Source organism: Papio anubis, chromosome 7 (genome assembly GCF_008728515.1).
Source record: "Papio anubis isolate 15944 chromosome 7, Panubis1.0, whole genome shotgun sequence".
In the NCBI taxonomy this organism is placed as follows: domain Eukaryota; kingdom Metazoa; phylum Chordata; class Mammalia; order Primates; family Cercopithecidae; genus Papio; species Papio anubis.
Window position 1 is genome coordinate 32,588,876 of NC_044982.1, and position 17,581 is coordinate 32,606,456.

The 17,581-nt window shown below is 40.3% G+C and overlaps 1 protein-coding gene across 3 annotated transcripts in view; it reads right to left on the bottom strand.

Moving 5' to 3' along the window:
* Nucleotides 1–17,581, bottom strand: part of LIN52 (lin-52 DREAM MuvB core complex component) — a 115,629-nt gene that overhangs the window by 88,743 nt on the left and 9,305 nt on the right. For 2 of the 3 annotated variants that reach the window (XM_003902042.5, XM_009211949.4), the window contains exons 3-5: nt 15,744–15,781; nt 13,267–13,333; nt 9,858–9,941 (exon numbers count right to left, since the gene is read on the bottom strand). In XM_003902042.5, the coding sequence (XP_003902091.1) occupies nt 9,858–9,941; nt 13,267–13,333; nt 15,744–15,781 (189 nt within the window). Of the gene's footprint in view, nt 1–9,538; nt 9,942–13,266; nt 13,334–15,743; nt 15,782–17,581 lie in introns of those variants that run through there. The other variant, XM_009211950.4, reaches the window with a different exon arrangement.

Below are 17,581 nucleotides of genomic sequence, written 5' to 3' on the forward strand. Positions count from 1 at the left end.
GCCCAGAGGGTAGAGAAGTCTAGTATACCACAGGCTAGCTGTGGAAACTTCTGCTTCCTGACAGCAGAAGTTTTTCTAGTTACTACCATCAAATAAAGTACCAAATAGTAAAGTTGTATAGACAACTTCATCTATGTAGATTAATGGGATAAAGTATTAAGTTTTGAATGGGGACATCTTAATTTTTTTTTTTTTTTTGAGATGGTGTCTCGCTCTGTCGCCCAGGCTGGAGTACAGTGGTGCGATCTCGGCTCACTAAAAGCTCCACCTCCCGGATTCATACCATTCTCCTGCCTCAGCCTCCTGAGTAGCTGGGACTACATACAGGAGCCCGCCACCACGCCCGGCTAATTTTTGATATTTTTTAGTAGAGACGGGGTTTCACTATGTTAGCCAGGATGGTCTTGATCTCCTGACCTCGTGATCCGCCCGCCTCGGCCTCCCAAAGTGCTGGGATTACAGGTGTGAGGCATCATGCCTGACCTCTTTTTTTTTTTTTTTTTTTTTTTGAGATGGAGTCTAGCTCTGTCACCCAGACTGAAGTGCAGTGGCATTATCTCAGCTCACTGCAACCTCCGCCTCCCAGGTTCAAGCGATTCTTCTGCCTCAGCCTCCCGAGTAACTGGGACCACAGGTGTATGCCACCATGCCCAGCTAATTTTTGTATTTTTGCAGAGACAAGGTTTCACCATGTTGGCCAGGCTGGTCTCAAACTCCTGACCTCAGGTGATCTGCCCACCTCAGCCTCCCAAAGTGCTAGGATTACAAGCGTGAGCCACCACACCAGCCTCAATCTTTTTCTTTCAGAAATGGAGTCTTGGTTTTGTTGCCCAGGCTGGTTACAAACTCTTGGCTTCAAGCAGTCATCCCCCCTTGGCATCCCTCTCAATCTTTTTACAATGAAATGTTGCTTTTAAAAAACAACAGTGATTAAATTTCACCAAATAACACTCCCATTAAACTGCTACATGAACATACAGAATTATATGATTAATAATTATATGATTAATCAGTAGAAACAACTACTTATATCAAAGTAAGCTAAATTCCTCAAAGCTTTTTTAGAAGGTAATATTTACATTAAAGCACATCTACAAAGAACCCACAGCAAACACTATACCTAATCCTTTCTCCCAAAGATCAGGAAAAGTCAAGGATATCCACTCCTTCCATGTTTATTCAACACTGTACTGCAATTTCTAGCCAGGGCAATTAGGCAAAAGAATTAATTTAAAGGCAATCAGAATGGAAATGAAGAGGCAAAACTGTCTTTATTTGCAAATGACAATTCTTTATATAGAAAATTATAATCTACTAAAACATTATTAGAACTAAAGAAATAAGTTCAACGAAGTTGCAGGGTACAAGATCAATATACAAAAATTAAATCTATTTCTCAATAGTAGCAATGAGCAAACTGAAAATGAAATTAAGAAAACAATTCCATTTATAATAGCGTCAAAAAGAATAAAGTACTTAGGAAAAAATTTAACAAATGAAGTATAATATTTATGCTTTGAAAACTGCAAAACATTGTTGGTGTTGGAAAGTTCACACATCCCAATTTCGAAACTTACTACAAAGCTACAGTAAGCAAGAAAGTGAATTACTGGCATAAGGAGAGATTAAATCAATGGAATAGAATTGAGAGTCTAGAAATAAACCTTCACATTTATGGCCAACTAATTTTTTTTGTTTTGAGGCAGGGTCTCTCTTTGTAACCCAGGCTGGAGTGCAGAGGTGTGATCATGGTTCACTGAAGCCTCGACATCCCAGGCTCTGCCTCCTGAGTAGGTGAGACTATGGGTGCACAGCATCACATATGGCTAATTTTTAATTTTTTTGTAGAGATGGAGTCTCACTTTGTTGCCCAGACTTGTCTCAAACTTCTGGGCTCAAGCAATTCCCCCACCTTGGCCGCCCAAAGTGCTGGGATTACAGGTGTGAGCCACCATGCCTGGCTGCCAACTGATTTTTGACAAGGATGTCAAGACAATTCAACAGAAAAAAGGATAGTCTTTTCAATGATGCTTCTGAATTATGCTAAGAAAACTGGATCTCCACATGCGAAAGAATGAATTTAGATCCCTATCTCACACCAAATATAAAAATTAACTTAAAACGAATCAAAGACCTAAATTAGTCTAAAAGATAAAACTATAAAACTTTTACAAGAAAACACAGGCATAAATTTTTGAGACCCTGCATTAGGCAATCGTTTCTCAGGCAGGACACTAAAACACAAGCAACAACAAAATAGATACATTGGATTTCATCAAAATTTAAAGCTTTGTGATTCAAAGGACACCATTAAGAAAGTAAAAAGACAACCTATAGAATGAGAGAAAACTTTTGCAAATCATCTATCTGATAAGTGACTTGTTTCTAGAATATATAATGAAGTCTTACAATTCAATAATAAAAACACAAACAATTTACAAATAAGCAAAAGATCTGAACTGATAGTTCTCCAAAGAAGATATATAATAAGCACATGAAAACATGCTCAACACCATTATTACTAGACAAATGCAAATCCAAACCACAATGAGACACTACTTCACACTCTCTATGAGGGACATGAAAATAATTAAAAGAAAAAAATACAAATAACAAGTATTGGCAAGGGTGTGAGAAAACTGGACCACTTATACACTGCTTGTGGGAATGCAAAATGGTTCAGCTAGTTTGGAAAACAGTCTGACAATTCCTCAATAGATCAGATATAGAGTTACCACATGACCCAGAAATGCCACCTCTAGCTATAAACCTAAGAAAATGAAAACACGTTTACCAAAAAAATTGTGTGTTTTGGTTGAACCTGAATGTTCACAGCAGCATTATTTATAGTAGCCAAGTAGTGAAAACAACTCAAATGCCCATCACCAGGTAGATAAATACGATGTGGAGTAGCTATACAATGGAATATTATTCAGTCATGAAAAGAAATAAAGCACTGATACATGTTATAACATAATTGAACACTGAAAACATCTTAACAGAAAGAATCCAGTCACAAGAAACCACATATTATATGATTTCATTTACATGAAATGTCCAGATGAGGCAAATCCAGAGAAACATGAAACCAGTAAGTAACAGCCTAGGTGTGGGGAGTTTGGGAAGTAATAGGGAGTGACTGCTAATGGGTACAAGGTTTTTCAGGTGATGAAAATGTTGTAAAATTGGTTGTCGTGGTGACTGCAAAATTCTGAATATACAAAAATCGCTGAATTGCACACTATAAATGGGTGAATTATAGACTATGTGAATTACATCTCAATAAAGCCGTTACAAAAAAAAAAGAGAAAAAAACCAAATGCATCAGGGTCCCTAGTTTCAAATGATACGATCCTCTGCTTTCCCAGTTTTCACATTTTATTTAAACATATTTCAAAGATAGCTAGTAAGTAGGTCATGTGCATGACTACTAACTGGTTTGTGGTTTTCAGAGATGGGGAAAAAAATCTATGGGCTGAAAAAGTAAAAATACGATTCTTATCTTAAAAAGTTATAATCAATCCAAGGACTGAGACATGTACCAAAAATCTCCAAGAAGAATGGTAAAAGCACCTTAAAAATCAAACAAACAAACTGCTCTAGGGGCTATTTGAGAGGCCACAGAGAACGTTCACTTTCTAAATCAAGGATGAAAAGGGAAGGCTGATAGAAGAAGGACAGCTTACTGAGAAAAAGGAATAGCATAAGTAGAACTAAGAAGATGGGAAGTATTCCAGAAAGAGTGAGGTTAAAAACTGCTGAGAACTAGTATTCAATAGCATTCATGATAATGAATCTTAGGAATAAAGGAAGCAATGTAGTGTTGAAATTTAACAGGTCTAAATCAGGATCATACGCATGTAACAATAATGATAGAGTAGGGTTCAAGTAGAAGATAAACCAAGCCATCATCAGGTTTCACACTGTATTTATTCTGTGCTGTTGACCATCCACTGTCATAAGAGAAGACATTCCAGACATTATAAGACCTTCAAATATTGCATCTCATCACTAAAACACCAACTACCCAGAAAAAGAGCAATTTCCAGAAGCTTCAGACAGAGACAGTGCATGTGTTTTGGTAGGGGAGATGTAAGAAGGCTAGAGTAATCTGGTGAGGGCCAGAGTGCAAAGGATTTTGAATGCCACACAAGGGGCCTAAATTTTATCATCTGGGTAACGATTTACAAGCAAAAGACAAAGAGAAGAAAATGTACTTCAAAAAATCAGGCCGGGGCCTGGCGTGGTGGCTCACACCTGTAATCCCAGCACTTCGGGAGGTCAGGCGGGCAAATCACTTGAGGACAGGAGTTTGAGACCAGCCTGGCCAACATAGCGAAATCCCATCTCTACTAAAAATATTTTTAAAAAGCTGGGCATGGTGGTACACACCTGTAATCTCAGCTACCTGGATGGCTGAAGCATAAGAATCACTTGAGCCTGGGAGGTAGAGGCTGCAGTGAGCCAAGACTGCACTACTGCATTCCAGCCTGGGAGACAAAGCAAGGCACTGCCTCAAAATCAATCAATCAATCAATCAATCAATCAATCAATCAATCAGGCCAGGGTAGGCATGGTGGTTCATGTCTGTAATTTCAGCACTTTGGGAGGCCAAGGAGGGAGGACTGGTTGAGTCCAGGAGTTCAAGACCACTCTGGGCAACATAGTGAGACCTCGTCTCTACAAAATATCAAAAAAATTAGCCGGATATGGTGGCACTGCACCTGCAGTCCCAGCTACTTGGGAGGCTGAGGTGGGAGGATCCCTTGAGCCCAGGAGTTCGAGGCTACAGTGAGCCATGATAATGCCATGGCACTCCAGCCTGGATGAGAGTGAGACCTTGTCTCAAAAAAAAAAAACATAAAAACAATGTGGCAGCAGTAACAAGATAGACTGGAATGGGGTAGTTGAGAGGCAGAGGGACCAGCTAGAAGGTGACTATAACATAGTTCCAGTAAAAGAGGGAGGACTCTGAGCTCAGATGGAAATAATAGAAATGGAATTCTTTATATGCTAAGGCAGAGTTTTACTTTTTAAACTATTTCTGTATATTTCAAGGGAATTTCATACAAATTAACTGCCCAAATCAAGCCAAGAGGCCTCTACTATAAATGCCTATAAGAAAAGCTACTGCATTCCAAAATTTGTACACCAAAAGGGTTATCTGAGGCATAATCATGTACCAATTCAAAGGGTAGCATTCATCTTCCAAAAGACACAACCTAGTTACTATCAGCCCTAGAAGGTTCATATAATTTCTATACTAACATTTAACAATGCTCTTGGGAAGTGACAAACAATCATGTTTTGAGGACAAATATTTTTTGCATTTTTTTTCTTTCCATCATCTTTATCAGTGCAGATATTTGCATAAAAACAGGATCACTGGTCCTTGGGGATTCATCAGTTCCTACTGCTTATTTTTCATCCATGTCATCCTCTCAATTAATGCAGGAAAGAGGATTTAGACATCGAAACACCAGATTAGGGTGTCAAGTAAAAGCCAACCCCTAGAGTAGATGAATAATCTGTAAGGACAAAAAAAATCTTGTTTTTATGCAAATACACTGCACACAACAAAACAAAGAGAGACTGTATGTAAGAAGTTCAATACACATCAATGTAATTGTTTCTAATTCAAAATTTTAAAACTATTTCATGTCAGCTAAATTCACGATGGCCAAGGAAAATGGCAATCAGTTGCAAAGCACTGCTACGGAAATTGAAACACCACCAAATTTTGAACTAGAAGATAATTCTGAAAAATCTCAGCTGTGCTCGTGGGACTCATTTGGCAGAAACAAGCATTTCTCTTGTACAGTTTTGGTTTAGTGCTGAAGGTGGCTGAATTCAATGGCTTCAAACCCCCACCCCCAAAGCCTTAAGTTTTTAGAAATATAAACAGTTAGCAATAATAATGGCTTTAACTGTGTGGATTTAAAAAAGTAACAATGCCACACCAAGTTTTTGATTCCGTTGAAAGCCATTAAAATAAACTTTACTGATGCTTAGGGAACAAACTCATTATTCTGAAAACTAATAAAGAAAGAACAAGAATCATTTATCCCATCATGCCAGTAGGAGCAGCTTTCAAAGTAACCAAATAGTCGGTAAGATAAAGTCTTTTTAGAAAAATTCTAGTCAATAAGAGAAATGACAGAATATTACTACCTTGCAACCTATAATAAAATAGCAAATCTAGACTGTGATCAAAGCCTGCTACTCTAGGTATAAGACTGATAAAGAATATTACAATGAATACATCTGATTGTCATAGTTCCACCTGCATTTTATTTCCCCATCATTTGTTAAACCTAGTCATTTGTTCTGTAGATTTTTCAAATTCTGGGTTTTATTGATTACATTCCTATGGTAGAGCTTAACATGTTCACCTATCCCTTTTTATTTCCTGATAGTTAGATCTAGAAACCATCAACTATTAATCTTAATATCACAAAAAGAAAGACCAGCACACATAATGTATCTAACACCAACTGTGAAATATTCTTCACAAAATTAAAAAAAAAAAAAAAAAAAATCAAGCCTGTATCTGTGCAAGCTTCTAGATCTAACAATCAGCAGATAAAAAAGGGATAGGTGAACATGTTAAGCTCCACCACAGGAATGTAATCAACAAAAACCCAGATTTTGAAAAACCTATAGAACAAATGACTAGGTTTAACAAACGACAAGGGGAAATAAAATGCAGGTGTAAGTATGACAGGCTAAAAAAGATTTCAGAGACATATGAAATACAGCATATGAACCTTATTTAGACCCGGACTCCAACAAATGAACTGTATAAAGACATTTATGAGTCAACTAGAGAAATCTAAACCTTGACTGGCTATTTGATGATATTTAACAGGTTTGTAAAAAAAATTTTAGGCATAATAATGAAACTACTGTTATATTTTTAAAAAGTAACAGTAGCCAGCCAGGCGCAGTGGCTCACTCCTGTAATCCTGGCACTTTGGGAGGCCATGGCAGGTGGATCACCAGGTCAGGAGATTGAGACCATCCTGGCCAACATGGTGAAACCCCATCTCTACTAAAATAAATTAGCCAGGCATGGTGGTGTGCGCCTGTAATCTCAGCTACTTGGGAGGCTGAGGCAGGAGAATCGCTTGAACCCAGGAGGCGGAGGTTGCAGTGAGCCAAGATTGCGCCACTGCACTCCAACCTCCAACCTGGCGACAGAGCAAGACTCCGTCTCAAAAAAAAAAAAAAAAAAAAAGCCAGGCACAGTGGTATGTGCCTGTAGTCTCAGCTACTCAGAAGGCTGAGGTGGGATGATTGCTTGAGCCCAGGAACTCAAGTCCTGCCTAGGCAACATAGAAAAACCCAGTCTCTTAAAAAACAAACAAACAAAACGAAAAAACAAAAAACAAAATGGCCAGGCATGGTGGCTCACGCCTATAATCCCAGCACTTTGGGAGGCGGAGTTGGGCCAATCACCTGAGGTCAGGAGTTCAAGACCAGCCTGACCAACATGGAGAAACCCCATCTCTACTAAAAATACAAAATTAGCTGGGAGTGGTGGCACATGCCTGTAATGCTAGCTACTCGGGAGGCTGAGGCAGGAGAATCGCTTGAACCTGGGAGGCGGAGGTTGTGGTGAACCAAGATCGTGCTATTGCACTCCAGCCTGGGCAACAAGAGCAAAACTCCATCTCAAAAAAAAAAAAAAAAAAATTCTCACATTTTGTGCCAGTGTTCCTGAAGAGAAAGGAAAAAAAAAACAATAGGCCAGGTGTGGTGGCTCACGCCTGTAATCCTAGCACTTTGGGAGGCCAAGGTGGGCATATTATTTGAGGTAAGGAGTTTGAGACCAGCCTGGCCACCATGGTGAAACCCCATCTCTACTAAAAATACAAAAATTTGCCAGACATGGTGGTGCATCCCTGTAGTCCCAGCTCCTCAGGAGGCTAAGGGAGGAAAATCACTTGAACCCAGGAGATGGAGGTTGCCGTGAGCCGAGATCGTGCCACTGAACTCCAGCCTGGGCCACAGAGTAAGACTGTCTCAAAACAAAACAAAACAAGACAGAAAAAGAAAGTGAGTCCTTGTCTTCTGGAAACACATACAAAGTTACTCAGCAATGGGGTAATATAATGCCTGGAATTTGCTTTAAAGTAGCTATAGGAAATTGTTATAAGTAAAACAAGATTGGTTATATGTTGATTATTGAAGCTGGGCCATGGGTCATATTCCGTTCACTCTACTTTGGTATAAATAATAAAAAGCAGGAAAAAATACTTCATTACCCTTCTCAGTAGGAAAGCGGAAAAAGAGAAACTAATTAGAAGGACCGTAATTTCAGCTATAACTATAGATAATACTACTGACAAATCTACTTGGTAATATAGCATGTTCTTGATATAACAAGCATAACATTTACTTCATTGAAAAACACTGACACAAAGAGATAAAACCTTGATCATAACTATCATTACAGCATTTATTATCCAAAGCCAGAAACAAAATCAAGGAACAAAATCAACTATGAAAGTCTCACATTCACGAACTTACTAATCACAGATTTGTCTTTTCATTATAGATCAAGGAGGTCCATGACATACATGGTAACTAGTAATTTTGCCAAGGTATAAACTTTAATCATAACAAATAGGCCGGGCGCGGCGGCTCAAGCCTGTAATCCCAGCACTTTGGGAGGCTGAGACGGGCAGATCATGAGGTCAGGAGATCGAGACCATCCTGGCTAATACGGTGAAACCCCGTCTCTACTAAAAAATACAAAAAACTAGCTGGGTGAGGTGGCGGGCGCCTGTAGTCCCAGCTACTCGGGAGGCTGAGGCAGGAGAATGGCGTAAACCTGGGAGGCGGAGCTTGCAGTGAGCTGAGATCCGGCCACTGCACTCCAGCCTGGGCAAAAGAGCGAGACTCCATCTCAAAAAAAAAAAAAAAAAAAGAAAGAAATTACCAGTATATAGAGAAGAGTTAGGTATTAATGTGTGAACTTAGCAGACCAGCTAACAACCATATCTTGAAGCAGTTTGTTGTTCTCTATTTCTTGATTCCATAACCAATTCAAAAATGTTTTCCTGGTAAAAGAAAGCCAACTGCTGATGACAGTAATAGAAATAAAGGAAGGATAAAGAGGTCTGAGGAAGTGACAACTATCAGTTGAAAATTAGAAATTTTAAATTAATTTTCTTGTTTTTCAGACAGTCTCACTCTGTTGCCCAGGCTGGAGTGCAGTGGCATGATCTTGGCTCACTGCAACCTCTGCCTCCCAGTTTCAAGTGATTCTCCATCCTCAGCCTCCTAAGTAGCTGGGATTACAGGCATGAGCCACTATGGCCAGCCTTAAATTTATTTGTAAAGTAAAATGCTATTTGGGCACGGTGGCTCATGCCTATAATCCCAGCACTTTGGAAGGCTGAGGCAAGAGGATCACTTAAACCCAAGAGTTCAAGACCAGCCTGGGCAATATAGTGAGACTCTGTCCCTACAAAAAAATTCTAAAATTACCCAGGCACGATGGTACATGCTTGTAGTCCCAGCTACTTCAGAGGCTAAGGTAGGAGGATCACTTGAGCCCAGGAGTTGAAGACCAGCCTGTGCAACATAGTAAGACTCTTGTCTATTTAAAAATGAGATAATAACCTGAAGGGATTTCAATATAGTTTTACTGTATAAAGAAAAATCATTTGTTACCTAGTAAATCCAGTAATTATTCCACCACACTCCACCATAAAAAGTCAATGAATTAGATTGACTTCTTACCTTCAGAACGCTTCTCTTTTCCCTAATATACTTTCTGAATTATAACTGGAGCTCACGGTGATAATACACAGCATGTAACCCTGAACAAATGCGATTGGAGTACTCACACTCATCCAGCCCCAGCTGATAGGCTAGGTTCTGTAGGCCTCGTACCTTCTCCATCAAATTAGCCGTGGTGAGACTCCCCAGTTCTGAAACAGAATCATTTATTTCAACATCATTTCTTTCTACTCTTCTCTAGTAGCAACTTATTTGGGTTGGGAACTCTTGTTATACAAGTTTTCGAGCGTAATTACCACTGAATAAGTAGAAAATGGATCCGTAACTCCTCCCCCAATCTTACACACACACACACACACACACACACACACACACACACACACACACACACACAAATCAGGGAATTTTCCCACTACAGCAAAATTCCTCAGATAAGCTTACCCACTTAAAAATAAACAAATTTGCATAAAAACAGAATTAGCCGGGCACAGAGCACATGCCTGCAGTCCCAGCTACTTGGGAGGCTAAGGCAAAAGGATCGCTTGAGCCCAGGAGTTCAAGACCAGCCTGGGCAACATGATACCTCACCTGTATAAAAATAATACAAAAATTCAGCCAGGCACGGTGGCTCACACCTGTAATCCTGGCACTTTGGGAGGCCAAGGCGGGCAGATCACCTGAGGTCAGGGGTTCAAGACCAGCCTGGCCAACCTGGCGAAACCCTGTCTCTACTAAAAATATAAGGATTAGCTGGGTGTGGTGGCAGGCGCCTGTAGTCCCAGCTACTCAGAAGGCTGAAAGAGGAGAATCACTTTAACCCAGGAAGCAAAGGCTGCAGACAGCTGAGATTATACCACTGCACTCCAGCCTAGGCAACAAAGTGAGATTCCGTCTCAAAATAAAATAAAATAAAATTAGCTGGGTATGGTGGTGTATGCCTGTAGTCCCAGCTACTCAGGAGGCTGGGGTGGGAGGATCACCAGGAGGTCAAGGCTGCAGTGAGCCATGATGGCACCACCGCACTACAGTCTGGGTGACAGAGGGAGACCCTTTCTCAAATAAAACAAGAAAAAATAATAAAATAACAAGTGTTTCATCTTCAGGAAACATTATTTATAACATTCGTTTGGAATACATCATTAAAATGTAAAACCTTGTCTTCTGATATAGCATTAAGAAAGACTTGAAGACATATCTGATCTGACAACATGGATATTGTCTCAACTGTTAATTGTAAGTCCACATTATTTCGACTTATAATAAAGTGGCAACAAAACTTACTATTCCCCATTTCCCTAAGTTTAGAAAACAAAGACTAAATAAAAATTTAAACTTTCCCTTCAAACCAAATTCCTATAAAAATCTTTAAGTTTACTAAGTAAAAAGACAGCATACTGTTGGAGGTTAGGAGCAAAAGGGAGTTGCTTAGGTCAGATCTCTTTCACCATCACAGTTACACTTCTGCAGTGGTGGTTTCACTATTGGGTGTTTCTGTGCTTGAGATATTTTGCAGGCCTTGCATTTGATGGATCAGTTGGTACCACCCAGATCAATAAACTGGTTCATCTGATCTTGTGGCCCCCACCCAGGAACTGACTCAGCACAAGAGGACAGTTCTGACTCCCTGTGATTTCATCTCCGGCCCAATCAATCAGCACTAGCAACTCACTGTCCCTCCAGCCCACCAAATTATCCTTAAAAACTCTGATCCCCAAATTCTCGGGGAGACTGAGTAATAAAAACAAACTCCAGTCTCCTGCACACACACACTCACACACACACGCAAAGACAATATTTAAACATTTTCTTTCCTGAATTTTTATTTAAACAGCACCCAATTCCTTTTAGGTTTAAGACACAGGTCAGTTTGCATAGAATATAATGCTATGATCCCTCATTAAAAATTTAGAGTTGCCTTAAGAAATACATGCTGATGAGATATTATAAAAATGTCTGTTAGAAACATTAGAAGAATGAACCTGAGATGCCCTTGAGACTTAATTTTTCCATGGCAGGAGGACGGAATCTGCATTTAAGCATTTCATGAAGAACAATGAATTACTTCTAAAACCAAATAAAGGTGTTTTTTTAATCTCATTTATCATGCCACAGTCATTATCTACACCTAGCATAAGTAGACTTTCTTGATATGTTCAGCTGTTTAAATACCTCAAGAATCCCAGGTTTTTACCTTAATTTCAGTCTATTACTTCACAATCATCATGAATCTTATCACCAGAAGGATGATAAAATAAATAAAGTAGGGCAAAAATCATGGAAAATTAATGTTTTTTAATTTAAATTTCCACTTTGTGATTGAGTTTCAAATCATTTATCAAACAACAATATTCACTACTTATAATATTCTTTATAGAAGAAATTGATGGGATAAAAAAATAAAAAATAGATCTTAACCCACTAAGAGGTTGTCATTTAATAGTACTGACAATATATGGCAGTAAATTCTAAATAAGGTACTTGTGTTATACTGGAAAGAGACTAGACTTAAAAGAGCACAGTTTACGCTGGGCGCGGTGGCTCACACCTGTAATCCCAGCAGTCTGGGAGGCCGAGGTGGGTGGATCACTGGAGGTCAGGAGTTCGAGACCAGCCTGGCCAATATGGTGAAACCCCATCTCTACCAAAAATACAAAAATTAGCCGGGTGTGGTAGGGAGTGCCTGTAGTTCCAGCTACTCAGGAAGCTGAGGCAGGAGAATCGCTTGAACCCAGGAGGCGGAGGCTGCAGTGAGCCGAGATCGCACCACTGCACTCCAGCCTGGGCAACAAGAACGAGACTCCGTTTAAAAAAAAAAAAAAAAAATCAGAGTTAAAATTTTTTAATTTTTTTTTTTTTTTTTTTTTGAGATAGAGTCTTGCTCTGTCAGCCAGGCTGGAGTGCAGTGGAACAATTGCTCACCACAACCTCCATCTTCTAGGTTCAAGTGATTCTCCTGCCTCAGCCTCCAGAGTAGCTGGGATTACAGAAGCTTGCCACCATGTCTGGTTGATTTTTGTATTTTTAGTAGAGACATGGTTTTGTTATGTTGGTCAGTCTGGTCTCAAACTCCTGACCTCAGGTGATCTGCCCGCCTCAGCCTCCCAAAGTGCTGGGATTACAGGCGTGAGTCACACCCAGCCAAATTTTAACTCATTCTATCTTAGTTAACTTATGAACTTTGAATATAATCATACCCAATTCACAGGACCTTTATGGGAATTAAATCAAAAAATTTATGTTAGAGCTATTCGTTAACTGTATTATACAAAATTAAGTTCACATTAGAAGAATTTAGCAGCAGCAGCAGAATTCACTAAGACTGAGTCTTGAATTGGCAGGATTTCTACACATGGAAAAGGTAGAGAAGGGCATTACAGACATGAAAAACTACAAATAAGGAAGTTTAAATGAGAAGTCTGAAGCCAAAAATACTTGTAAGGAAACGGAAAAAAAATGGAGAGGTGGTTTATGGAAAAACATAAATACCCAGTTAAAAGTGTAACCAGCATCACTTACCTTTCAACATGTCGATGTCATCACGTTCTATCTCAGCCATCCATTTGGGCGGAGAACTAGTAATAGGCTGTCAAAAAATAATATATCCATTCAGACACATAGAAAGTATGAAGAGACCCTATTATTTTTATAAGAAATGTAGCCTGGGCCGGATGCGGTGGCTGCCAAGGTGGGCGATTACTTGAGGTCAGGAGTCAGGAGTTTGAGACCCGCCTGGCCAACAGGCAGAAACCCCATCTCTACTAAAAATACAAAAAAATTAGCCAGGCGTGGTGGCACACACCTGTAAACTCAGCTACTCGGGAGGCTGAGGCACGAGAATTGCTTGAACCTCTTGAATGTGGGAAGCAGAGGCTGCAGTGAACCAAGATCGTGCCACTGTACTCCAGCCTGGGTGAGAGTATTACTCTGTCTCAAAAAACAAAGAGAAAAAATGCAGCTTGTCACATAGCCTTCAGGTTGTTTGAAAATACTGGCAGATTATAAGTTAAAAAACCTGGATTTCTCCAGGTTTAGATATGGCCTACAAATAGTCACTGTAAAAAACATGGCTCATCTTTAAAGTCAGTCTCAGAGAAATTATTGTGGAAGAACAGGTATGACCACTATTACTGGTTTATGCAGAACAAGTTAGTATAGCAATGAAAGAAATTACTTGAAATTCAGATCTGGTGAAAGACTCCAATTCAACTGTTTGAAACGCTAATCAGTAAATAACATTCTCTGGCATAGGGGAAGATTCAAAGAAGAATCAAGAATGAGAAAATCCTCATTCTAAGTGAGAGAAGTCTAGAATGGTCATGACTTGGAATTTCACAATTTTATTGTAGGTTTTAGAAAACTTCAGAATTTTACAATTTTTCATTTATGAAAGTGAACTTAAAACTATGAAAGAAGGGATGGGCGCGGTGGCTCACGCCTGTAATCCCAGCACTTTGGGAGGCCAAGGCGGGCGGATCAAGAGGTCAGGAGATCGAGACCATCCTGGCTAGCACGGCGAAACCCCGTCTTTACTGAAAATACAAAAAAAAAATTAGCCCCGTGTGGTGGCGGGCGCCTGTAGTCCCAGCTACTCCGGAGGCTGAGGCAGGAGAATGGCATGAACCTGGGAGGCAGAGCTTGCAGTGAGTCGAGATCGCTCTACTGCATTCCAACCTGGGCGACAGAGCGAGACTCCGTCTCAAAAAAAAAAAAAAAAAAAAAAAAACCGGCAGGGCGCAATGGCTCAAGCCTGTAATCCCAGCACTTTGGGAGGCCGAGACAGGCGGATCACGAGGTCAGGAGATCGAGACCATCCTGGCTAACACGGTGAAACCCCGTCTCTACTAAAAAATACAAAAAACTAGCCAGGTGAGGTGGTGGGCGCCTGTAGTCCCAGCTACTTGGGAGGCTGAGGCAGGAGAATGGTGTGAACTCAGGAGGCGGAGCTTGCAGTGAGCCGAGATCGCGCCACTGCACTCCAGCCTCCGCCACAGAGTGGAAAAAAAAAAAAAAAAAACCATGAAAGAAAGTCCATTCTTAGAATAGCTCTGGGTCAGCAGTTTAACGCTAGTTGCACACGAGAATCACCTATGTAACTTTTAAAAATATAAATGCCTTGGCCACACTCCAGACATAATGATTTAGAATATGAGGGGTAGGGAAGGGTCCAGTGGAAAGAGTAGAGCAAGGGATTCCTCATATGTGTTTTTCTTTTTTTTTAATTATTTTTTTTCTTGGTGCTCATTTGTTACAGTGCATTTTTCAAGAGCTCCATAGCTGCATGTTGATGATTCTGTCATGCACAAAAGGTAGAGTTGAGAAACATTATTTCAGCTTTGCATCCTTCTCTTTTTTTAATTAAAATGTACTCAGTACCTATTATGTGACAAGCAAAACACTTTACACGCATCAGGCCATTTACCTCCAAATCAACTCTATAAAGTAGGTGTTATTTTTCCCATTTTTCACATTAAAAAAAAATAGTAACAGGTACAATAGCTCACACCTGTAATCCTAATGCTATGGGAGGCTGAAGCTGGAGGATCACTTGAACCCAGGAGTTCAAGACCAGCCTGGGAAACACAGTGAGACCTCATCTCCACAAAAAACTTTAAAAGGCCAGGCCCGGTGGCTCACACCTGTAATCCCAGCACTTTGGGAGGCTGAGGTGGGTGGATCACTTGAGGTCAGGAGTTTGAGACCAGCCTGGCCAACATGGTGAAACCCCAACTCTACTAAAAATACAAAAATTAGCCAGGCATGGTGGTGGGCACCTGTAATCCCAGCTACTTAGGAGGCTGCGGCAGGAGAATTGCTTGAACCTGGTAAGTGGAAGTAGCAGTGAACCGAGATTGCACCACTGCACTCCAGCCTGGGTGAAAAGTGAGACTTTGTCATAAATAAAATAAAATAAAAAAGAGAGATCTGAGCTTTTACCCAGGAGCGAAACTTTGGATCGACCTCAGTAGGTAAGGGATATTACTTATATTACTTACACTTTTGAAGGAAGCTGCAAATTCAGCAACACCTGGTACTAAAAGAAAAACAAAACAATATTTATTCAATAAGTATGATTGCTCAGGCATAGAAGATCCAAATAATAAGAAAATAAGAAAACAGCTTTGTCTGTTTTCTTATAGTTTAGAACAAGAGAAAGAATAAACCAATAACTATAATACTGTTTCAGTCCTCAAAGAAAGATGCCAGGGCTATGGGAAGACAAAAATGGAAAGCTAAGTCAGACCCAGGGGGCATAAAAAGCTTCTCAAGGAAAATAATGCCTCAACTGAACTTGGAAGGACCAGGAGTTAGCTGGTTGGGAGGGTGGTAAGATACAGTATCTCTTACCAGAAACTTTAAACTGCCTTTTTAGTGATGCTATTCTGTCAATCCAATTTTATTTAAGTTTCTCACAGAAAGAATCACATTAAAAGGCAGAAAAATAAAAATCAGGGCTGGGCATTTTGGGAAGCCAAGGCAGGAGGATAACTTGAAGATCAGCCTGGGCAACAAGGCAAGACTCCAGACTCTACAAAAAATTAAAAAACTGGGCCGGGTGCGGTGGCTCATGCCTGTAATCCCAGCACTTAGGGAGGCTGAAGCAGGTGAATCACTCGAGCTCAGGAGTTGGAGACCAGCCTGGGCAATATAGTGAAACCCCATCTCTACAAAAAATACAAAACTTAGCCAGGCATAGTGACATGCACCCCAGTCCTAGCTACTTGGAAGGCTTCAGCCCAGGAAGTTGAGGCTGCAGTGAGCCATGATCACACCACTGCACTCCAACCTGGGCAACAGAGCAAGACCCTGTCCCAAAAAAAACCAAAAAACAAAACACAAAAAAACAGTTAGTTGGGCATGGTAAGGCACACCTATAGTCCCAGCTACTCAGGACGCTGAGGCAGGAGGATGGCTTGAACTCAGAAGTTGGAGGGTGCAGTAAGCTATCATTGCGACATTGCACTTTAGCCTGGGTGATAGAATGAGACTCTGTCTCTAAAAAAATAAATAATTAAAATAAGATCTTTGCCTAAGCTCAGGAGTTCGAGACCAGTCTGGACAACACAGTGAAACCCCGTTTCTACTAAAATACAAAAGATTAGCCAGGTGTGGCAGCATGCACCTATAGTCCCGGCTACTTGTGAGGCTGAGGCAGAAGAATTGCTTGAACCCAGGAGGTAGAAGTTGCTGTGAGCTGAGATCACCCCACTGCACTCCAACCTGGGCAACAGAGCGAGACTCTGTCTCAAAAAAAAAAAAAAAAAAAAAAAAAAAAGTTCAATCTCACCAAAAAGGAAATGCAAAATGAAAGTAATAGATTGATAACATCTAATACTGGCTAGAATGTGAGGAAAGGGGCCCTCATACAGTTATTCTCTTCCATGTATACAAAGATATGTATACCTGAGTATTCACTGATAAACTATCTGTAAAATCAAAAACTAGATATAGGCTGGGCACAGTGCCTCACACCTGTAATCCTAGCACTCTGGGAAGCCAAGGTGGAAAGACAGCCTGAGGCCAGGAGTCCAAGACCAGTCTGGGCAACACGGTGAGACCCTGTCCCCCGCAAAAACTTTTTTTAAATAGCTGGTTGTGGTGGTGCATGCCTGTGGTCCCAGCTACTCAGGAGGCTGAAGTGAGAGGATCACTTGAGCCCAGGAGGTTGAGGCTGTAGTCAGCTGTGATAATGCCACTGCACAAAGCCTGGGTGACAGTGAGACCCTGGCTCAAATTAAAACAACAACAACAACAAAAAAAACTAGATATAACTTAAGTTTCCAAATAATGTATGAATATATAAACTATAATATATCCATACAATGAAATGAAG